At 43.5% G+C, this 10,027-nt stretch overlaps 1 protein-coding gene across 1 annotated transcript in view; it reads left to right on the top strand.

Moving 5' to 3' along the window:
• Positions 1 to 10,027, top strand: part of dock11 (dedicator of cytokinesis 11) — a 252,061-nt gene that overhangs the window by 107,812 nt on the left and 134,222 nt on the right. The window contains exons 14-16 of the mRNA XM_048604955.1: positions 2,001 to 2,083; positions 3,005 to 3,127; positions 9,931 to 10,010. Of these exons, the coding sequence (XP_048460912.1) occupies positions 2,001 to 2,083; positions 3,005 to 3,127; positions 9,931 to 10,010 (286 nt within the window). The remainder of the gene's footprint in view (positions 1 to 2,000; positions 2,084 to 3,004; positions 3,128 to 9,930; positions 10,011 to 10,027) is intronic.

Raw genomic sequence — 10,027 nt, 5'->3', positions numbered from 1 at the left:
TCGCCCCCGTCTCTCTCGTCTCGCCCCCGTCTCTCTCGTCTCGCCCCCGTCTCTCTCGTCTCGCCCCCGTCTCTCTCGTCTCGCCCCCGTCTCTCTCGTCTCGCCCCCGTCTCTCTCGTCTCGCCCCCGTCTCTCTCGTCTCGCCCCCGTCTCTCTCGTCTCGCCCCCGTCTCTCTCGTCTCGCCCCCGTCTCTCTCGTCTCGCCCCCGTCTCTCTCCCCTCGCTCCCGTCTCTCTCCTCTCCCCTCGCTCCCGTCTCTCTCCCCTCCCCCCTGTCTCTCTCCCCTCCCCCCTGTCTCTCTCCCCTCCCCCCTGTCTCTCTCCCCTCCCCCCTGTCTCGCTGTCCCTCTTGCTCTCTCACATTCTGATGGCCTTGGTCCGTTGCTCATTTTTTTATTCTCTCGCTCTTGCTGCTCACACCATACCACCACCACCCACCACCAACACCCCCCCCCGACCCCCCATCCTTTACCTCGATTTCTCCCTCTCCCCTTAAACTTAGTTCTTTAACGAAGCTTTAATTGTTTTGTCCCAATATTAGTGGTATCAGATTTCCTGTTATAACTTTGTGAAGCTCTTTGCAGTGCTTCAATGTGTGAGCAGTGCTGTATAAATATAAATTGTTGATGTTTTGCCTACTGCTTTCCTGCCATTGCTCGGGTAATCCTTGAGAAAGAGCATGAAGAGGTCAGCGAAACAGAAATTGCTGAGAGATCTTTCTGTAGATCGAGAGTTGGCCTGCTTGGAGGGCTGCATCAATGACTTTATTCCCAGGGAAGGAAACAGTCAGAAAAGCTTGCAATGCAGAATTTACAACATCTCAACATACAATTTGGCCTTATTGATCTGTGATTCCCCACTTTGAACTCCCTCTCTGGCTTTGTGGGTCTCCCTGCGGCCTTGTGGGTCTCCCTACAGCATATCGACAGCATTTACCACCACTGCCTCAAGGGCAACTGGGAGGCATTTTAACATCCATGTAAGTATACAAGTTCAGAGTAGGGCTAGGCATTTTTGTCCCTTTGAGCCTGTCTGCTGTTCAATAATATCATGGCTAATCTGATTATTTTTTGTTTTATTCCTTCGTTTTATGTGGGTGTCACTGGTTAGGTTAACATTCGTTGCCCATCCTGAATTATCCAGTCAATTATGCTGCTGTGGGCCTGGAGTCACATGTAGGCTAGACCAGGCAAGAATGACAAATTTCCTTCCCTAAAACAGATTTTTCGAACCAGATGTGGGTTTTGTACAACAATTGATAGTGGTTACACAGTCACCATTAGGCCAGCTTTTTGTTTAAATTCCTCAGCTCTGCATTCCCGTACAACCTCATGGCCAGTCTGTACATGGGCTTCCATCACCTGCTATTGCCAATCTCTAAGGCCGGTAGAATGAGGTTCCTTGTGAGTCACGTTAGATATAATGCTATCTCCTCATACTTTCACTGAGAAAGTATGTCACAGCTGCAGGAGTCAGAGTACCTGCACCTTACTATTAGCATCGTCATTCAGGTATTGTTTGGAGAAAAAATGATGGTGAATCAAGAATTTCTTGCTGAACGCTGACCACGATCCATACCCTTGTAAGAAACTGCCAATTTAAGATTTGTCTTGCCTGAAGAAAAATGAACTCTGATAGCCCTCACCTTCTTCACTTACGGAAGTTTCCTTCATCGTTATACCCTGAAGGGTAGGCATTTTCATCTAAGTAACAAAGAGTGTTATATTGTGTGTTACAGAGCCTACCCCTACTGAATTTCATACACCTACTAATCACTGAGCACACTGAACAATTCCCTTGGAGCTTGCTGTTATGCACTATATATTGTGAGGAAGTGTCAATGACACAGATTTATGTGATTGCCAATATTGTGAACAATTAGCCTATGTTTCAGTAGTTATCTGAGTTATCCAACTTCCAGCATCCACAGTTCTTTCAGTTTCTTGTCTGAGTTGACCTTGTTTCCAATCATGTGCTGATATCCTTCCTCTCCAACTCCAGGCTGCTCAGAAAGTCCTTAAAGCTGCCAAGCAAATCTGCAGCCGGCTTGGAGGATACAAAATGGCCTTTGCTTGGGCTGCGAGGTCAGTATCTGTGCATTGGATCCATTTGCAGTTGCAGTTACCTTTCCTGAAATGTTCTGAGTGAAGAAATTACACCTTTTCAGCACCATTCCATGCTCCTAGGACGTCCCAGCGAATGTCACATTCAGTGGCTGTTTTGTGGGTAGTTGGCAGCATCTAACTTGTATCACCTATTCGTTTTCTGTTGATTGAGCAGGTCATGACTCTCTTACCTGTCTCCCAAGTATTGAGTTGCCAACTTTAACATCCACCTGAACAGGCAGAGGGTACCTGAGGTGAACATTGCAGGTGCCATCTTTCTGATGGAATGCAGTGCACTGAAGGGACAGCCTAAATCATCTCTCAGAATCATAGAAACACTACAGCTATTTGCCCATTGTGTCCACACTGACCCTCTGAAGCACATCCCATCCAGACGCGCTCCCCTACTCTTCATTTCCTATGGCTAATCTACCTAGCCTGGACTATGGGCAATTTAGCTTGGCCAATCCACCGAACCTGCACATAACTTCAGACTGTGGGAAGAAACCGAAGCACCGTGAGGTAATACTCGCAGACATATGCAGAATGTGCAAACTCCATACAGGACAGTAGCCAGAGGGTGGAATCAAACCCAGGTCCCTGGCACTGTGAGGCAGCAGCGCTAACCACTGTGCCACCCCTTCTTGATGTCTTCCGATCAAGACTAATATTGAAATGTGATAGTCACCAATTTTAATTAATAGTTTAATACAATAATTTAAAAAAAACTTGCATTTATATAGAATCTTTCACTGCCTTGGGAAGTCCTGAATTATTTAACAGCTAAGTACTTTACAAGTGTAGATATTGTTGCAAGCATCTGATAATGATTTAGAATCATGTAAACTGAAAGTTGGAATTAGTTCTAAATATGGTGTTGGTTGTGTTTCTTTCAACTAGACCTGTGTTTAAAGACACCGAAGGCTTGTTCGATACAAGTGGGAAGTTCTCGCCCTTTTACAAGCAGGACAGCAACAAGCTATCAAATGAAGACCTTTTGAAAATGCTGAATGATCTCAGAAAGTGAGCGTTAGGTCCTTCCGGAGTGTGTCTGAATGTGAAACCTTTCATATGTCTCAAGGGGCACCTTAAGGGTAAATTCACTGCCCTGTTGGCCTGAGCCTATAAGGAGTGAGGGGAGCCAGAGGTGTTGTGGCTCTATCTTTAACCTGTGCTCCTGTTGAGCACGGATCTCACTGATGTTACAGCATTGGTAATGACAGTATCAGCTTTCTACACGTGGCTAGTGTTTCAGATTTGCTAGGTTGCTAAACTGGATGAGGAATGTGGGAAGTGGGATTGCCTGCTACATGGGGTTGTGAAATATGATTTTACACAGCCCATGGAGGCTGTGGCGTGAAACATTTACACCTGCACTTTGGAGATGCATCTACTTTTGGAATAACCTAGATGGTGATTTCCTTAGCTGCCCGGGGTTACCCACATTATTGCTCTGTGTAAACCTTGTAATATTTGATAAGTACTTGTAAGCTGGGAGATGTGGTTATCTTTTTAAGGAGCTTGTTTTTGGCAGCGTCTGACTGATCAGTTGTTATAAATTCATACAACACAGAAACAGTCCAATGCTGACCATGATCCCAACCTGACCTAGTCCCACCTGACTGCATTTAGCCCCTGTCCCTCCAAACCTTTCCGATTCATGTACTTATTCGAATATCGTTCAAATGTTGTAACTGTACCTGCATCCACCCCTTTCTCTGGTGGTTCATTCAGCACACTAACCACTCTCTGTTTAAAAGAAGTTGCCTCCCATGTCCTTTTTAAATCTCTGTCCTCTCACCTTAAAACTATGCCCCCCAGTTTTGAACTCTCCCATCTGAGGGAAAAGACTCCTGCCATTCACCTTATCTATGCCCCTCATGATTTTATAAACCTCAGTAAGGCCACCCCTCAACTTCCTATGCTGCAGTGAAAAAAAGTCCCAGCCTTTCCTGTCTATTTTTATATTTCAAACCCTCCATTCCCAGCAACATCTTGGGAAATCTTTTCTGAACCCTCTCCGGTTTAATAATATCCTTCCTCTAAGATCGTTGGTTCTGGTGTTCACAGCCTAAGTGCACTTATTGTGTGGCTGCAAAACATATTTTGTTCAAAGTAGAAATGGTGGTGCCAATACTGAGGTTGCAGCAGGGCAAAAAAAAGATATTGCTGTACTACAGGATACATTTATGTTAATATTACGAACCAAATCTATCATGCTATTTTCTAAATGGAATTTTCTGTTTAATTTAAACTATTCAATGACTGTGGCATGTCACCTCTTGAAGACTTCAATATCAGTTTGAAATGTGTTGACCTCCTCGTCCACTAACATTGGTTGGGTCAGGTCATGTCCTGGCTTTTGATGGAGCTGTGATTTTCCTGCAGGATGTTGACATGCAATTTCTGAGAATGGAAGCTTCGTATCTATATTTCCGGACAGGGTTCTGATGAGCTGCATGCACACTCCACGCACTCACTCACTCACACCACACGCACTCACACACTCACTCACACCACACGCACACGCACACAGCTTAGTGGAGAGGTTTATCTTGGGCATTGATTGTTTCTTATCACAAGTTTGATGAAGGCAATGATGCTGTTTATTGTGTTGTGCGGCGATGTTAATAAGTAATACCTTTCCCACAAGTTAACTAAGTTGGCTGGATGCATAGTTTGTGATTCAGAGAGATGCCAACAGTGTGGATTCAATTCCCACACTGGCTGAGGTTACCATGAAGGACACTCCTTTCTCAACCTCTCCCCTCACCTGACGCGTGGTGACCCTCCGGTTAAACCACCACTTGTTTTGTCTCCCTAATGAGAGAGCAATTCTATGGTCCTGTATAACGAGGGTAATGCAGTGACTCTTAAAGCATGAGAGGAGGTTTAATCTAAATGTTTCCTATAGAGTTGACCTTAAAAGCTCAGAACGCATGCCATGCTAATGAGGGTGGTGTGCTTCTAAGAGGGCAGCAAGGTTCATGGGCACATCAATCTGTGTCCCACACCCTGTGTGTTTGGATGTGCGAAAACTACTGCAAGAGTTTCTGCCTCCTGAACTTTCAACAGCCAACATTCCTCCAATGGCAGAGCAGCCCCAATGGGCTGAATGGCGTAATTCTGCTTGTATATCTTATGGTCTTATGGGTGAGTGAAGAAAGCGCTTCAGAGACGCTCTGTAGCTCCCCTTGAAGCAAGCAGCAGTGTCTTTAATGAGCAGGAGGACCTCGCTACCTGTCGCTCAGAATGGCAACAATTTGTACCCTTCATGCTGTCTGTCACTTTGAGTGCCAGTGATTTATAACTGGGGCAGAGCAGCAGCTGACAAGGACTGGGAAGAAGAAAATCCTACACTGCAGATCTCGACAAACTTGTGGAATGTCCTGCTTTGTGAGCTCGGGATCTGCAGGTTGGGAATTGGCCTGTTCAGAAACTCAATGACCTTGAGGAGACATCACCTAATTGAGGAATAGCTGGAGGTTTTGCTAACTAAGTGACATCCAGCCTTGAGATAGGACTGACAGAAATGCACTGGCCCATGTTTAAGCAGTGTGTTAGTTGTGAGTGTCTAATTGTAAAATAAAAGACAGTAGAGAGATTGACAGTTAAGATCTTCATGAAACATACCAGCAAGGTCAAATGAAGACAAACTATTTGACCCATCAGCTCACTAATTTCACAGACTATGGTTTATCCTGAGGCAACTTCATTGAACCATCTGAAGAACAGCTCCTTTCCATTTGTTCGGTTCTTTGAATAATAGAGTCTCACAATGCATTCATTATGTCTGCATTAGCTTGTTAAAACAGCTTTCTAAAAGTCTCACTTCCGCTTTTTCCCCCATAGCTCTGCATTTCTTTATCTCCTTTTCCAGCATGTTCCTGACTTCTTTCGGGCAGCTTGTTCCAAGTCATTCAATTCTGTAAACACATTTCTCCTCACCTCTCCGTCATTCTCTTACCAATTGCTGTAAATCAGTGTCTTCTCTTTTATCACTTCATCTGCCAGTCTTGCTTTTAAAAATCATAGAATCTCTATAGTATGGAAGCTGTCCATTTGGCCCATCAGGTCCACATCAACCCTCCGAAGAGCATCCCACCCAGACCCACTCCCCTACCCTATCCCTGTAACCATGCATTTCCCTGGCTAACCCACCTAACCTACACACCCCTAGGCACTATGGCCAATTTAACACGGCCAATTCACCCTAACCTGCATGTCTTTGATAGTGGGAGGAAACCCACACAGACACGGGGAGAATGTGCAAACTCCACACAATCACCCACTGAGCCATTGTGCCACCCTTGAAAGAAACTCACTGATATAGATTGTTTTTCTCATTCCTCAACTGTAACATTAATGTATAGGCCAAGAGAGGGCTTGAGAAAGGAGTTCCTCCTGAATTCAAACACATTCACTTGATACTTCAAGCACCAAAGTCAAATAACCTGGTCGCATTTTCCTGATCCATTGCTTTCAGTCATTTCAAGGCTGCAATCATATCTCCTCTCAGTTCTGCTTTTCTCATAAGTTGCATCAACAGCAAATGACCTGGAATAGACCCTTTTGGAAGCTGTCTGTACGCTCCTGGCAGAGTAAGTTGCATTTTTGTTTTTAACAATTCCTTTCTATTGCTAAGTCAGGATTTTACTTGAACCAATTAGTTGGATTCCATTAATTACTTGCGCCTTAATCTTCTTTGAACCACCCATCTGGCTGCTGACCAAATATCATGCTGAAAATCTAAGTCAATTATATCTATTTTCTCATCCACAATGACCAGTTTGGTTAACTCTTCACTGGTTTTCCAGGTGAAATATTTTGTTGTCGATTATTCTTTACTGCTGATCTGTTAATTGTGTGTTTCCTCTCCTCCTTTATGCACTTTCTGCTCGTGTCAGTCTAGCTGGAGAGTGGTTTAACAATACCTGTCGACCATTACAATGTTGGTGTTGATAACATCTGTGGGGTTATCGACAGTGTAATTGACGTTGGGATTATTGACAGCAGGGTTACAGTGAGGAAGGACCATTGAAACCCTTATTCCTTCTATACTGTCCATAATTTGTATGTTTTTAAACTAAGATGCACATTTTTCTGACCTATGTGTGTGGAGAATTCATAAGTTTTTTTCCGATTTAAATTAAGTTAATTGTTCACAGGATCACCTGAAACTCTAATGCCACTTGCACAGTCACACATAGAAACATACTCGAGGAAAGTACAGCTAAAGAGAATTGTTTACAGTTACAAGTTACAGGCAGGAGAAGTATTTCAGAATTCATGTGATTGGTGTGTCCTCCAAAACACATTGCAAGCCTAAAGAAGAAGGCATTTCACTTCTGGGGTGTAGTTTATTTTATTAATTTGTGGGATGTGGACATTGCTGGCTGGGCTAGCATATATTGCACAGCCCTAGTTGCCCCTGTGAAGGTTGTGGTGAGCTGCTGTCTTAAATCGCTGCAGTGCATTTGGTGTAGGTTGACCGACAGTGCTGAAAGGGAGGGAATCCCAGAGATTTGACCCACGACAATGAAAGAATGGCAAAAAATTTCCAAATCAGGATGATGAGTGGTTTGGAGGGGAACTTGCAGGAGGTGGTGTTCCCATGTATCTGCTACCCTTGCCCTTCTAGATTGTAGTGGTTGTGGGTTTGGAAGGTGCTGTCTAAGGAGGCTGTGTGGTTTTAGTATACAGTTTGGGGGAAAGGGTAGTTTCAGTCAAAGTAGTTTCCAGATTCTATCAAAGAGATGGTCTTTCTACAGATGTAAATATTTGTACTCTCATGACTAGTAGGTCAATTTGCTGTATTGCTGGATTCGAAACAGAGCTGGATTGGAGATCTGATGTTGTTGCAGTCTCCTACTGTGAAGGCACAGAGGTTGCTGTTCCTGCTTTATCTTTCGGCAGAGAGCACTTGAGGATGAAACAAAAAAGACTGACATGGCTGTCTTGCCTTTTCCAGATATATTGCTGGGTTTCGGTTGATTATCTCTAATCTATATTATTGGGTGAAGACATTTGCCTGGAGGGAATCTCCATGCTGGGGGTTTGGGGGTGGGGGTGGTGTTTAACTGTGGTTTGAGACAATCAGAATCCTTGTTTAAATAAGACCCATTCAAATCATGAAATGTCTTCTGGATGGACTCAGGCTATGAATAGTGGCACCACTTAGTCTGAAATGTGCCCTTTTGCCCTATGACACTGTGTGGCAGCTGTGAATCCATGGATCGAGCCAGTTCCAGCAGATTCATGGCCGACTGCAGTTCATTTTCAAGAAAAATATGAATGAGATGCCTTCATCAAGAGAACAGTAAGGTAATTGACAATAACACTGAAAGTGATGCTTACACTGATATTGACCTTGACCTTAATGTCCAAGATAATACAATGGAGAAAGAGATGTCCTATTTGATTGTTAATGGTCCTTGGCTACTTTACCAGAGCCTGTTTTAAAACTATTCCAGGAAATTGCCTTAACGTTGATATTTGTGCATTTTGTCAGCCCTGCTCACTGTTTTACATGTACTTGGTAAAGGCCTCTTGCTGTGATTCTGTATCGTTCAGTTCCAGCTGAGTAAGTGACTATGTCTGCAATTTCCCAGACTGCGTCTCCCCCAACAGCATGAAAGAGGAAAATGATAGCTGCTGGACAATTTGGGTAACAGATGAAAAACACTTCTTTAAAAAAATCCTTCACTAATTTAGCCATCCTCGTTAAATTCTACACTTTTCTGGTGTTTTTCTAAGCCTACTGTGATAACTAACGGCTTTTCTGTTTGCCTTCAAAACCTATTTCCAGGATTCTATATCTCCCACCGTATGAGATGACAGAAACTGGATATTATTATATTGAGTCTACTGAACTGTATTCTGTTTGCATTTATTATAACAGTGACATCAGGCACACTGAGAGACCCATGCACTAACTTCTTGGTCCCTCTACTGTTCACCCGATTTCAGCTGAGAGCTCTCTATCTAATATTGGTCTGACTGACTGACAGAATGACACGATCATCAGAATTATCAACTTGAACAGGCTCGTTCCTGCTTTTGTAATCTTTCTGATATCGCACCGCCTCACATTCTCCATTAATTAAGAGATTGCCTATTAGTTCTTCACAACTCCTATCAAGGCACATGGGCTTAACTGACTGGGATCTCTAGGATGTTGGAGGTCAGCCATACAGTATAACTGCCTTCAGAATGGAATTGTATTTAATACAATCAAACATTTGCTTTTAATGATAATGTGGCTGCTTGGTGTAATGTTGTATCATTTGGCCGAAGATAGAGAAACATGTTGATTGTCATTTGGTTTAGCAACCCAATCACAAATCATGGGAAGGTCGGATATTAAGTTCAAAAGAAAGTCAAATTGTATTTCTTCAGCATGGTTCACGACCTCAGTGCTCACAAGTTGTTTTACAGACAATAAAGGTATGTTTGAAGTGTGATCACTGTTGTAATGCAGAAAACACAGCTGTCAATTTGTGCAGAGCAAGCTCCCACAAAGCAGCATTGGGGTAATGGTTAAGAGATAGAGCCAAGAGCAATGAGAAATATGATTGGCTGTCAGACTTACCAATGATAGTGGAACCTATTGCTTCATGTCTTGAAAATGTAGTGGGGTTCACTGATCCTGCCCTGCCTATCCACTCAGATCTACAAATATGTCTGGTCCCACACATTGCAGACCCCAGCGCCCAATGAAATGGTCTTACCTGTAAGTGGTGAATAATTTCTATTGATTAAGGTTACTATTGAATCATGTACAGTCATTATTACATCAATTTACATTTCACTGTGTATTGACATAGGACAGAGAAGATGTCGAAACTTCAGGTGATTCCAGGGAATTTCGACGTCACCATCGAGTGTGTTCCTCCTGATATTTCTAGTGAGTAGAGCCCGCTT

The sequence above is a fragment of the Rhincodon typus genome, chromosome 14 (assembly GCF_021869965.1).
Source record: "Rhincodon typus isolate 14 chromosome 14, sRhiTyp1.1, whole genome shotgun sequence".
Lineage (NCBI taxonomy): Eukaryota > Metazoa > Chordata > Chondrichthyes > Orectolobiformes > Rhincodontidae > Rhincodon > Rhincodon typus.
This window is presented reverse-complemented; position numbering and strand designations above follow the sequence as displayed.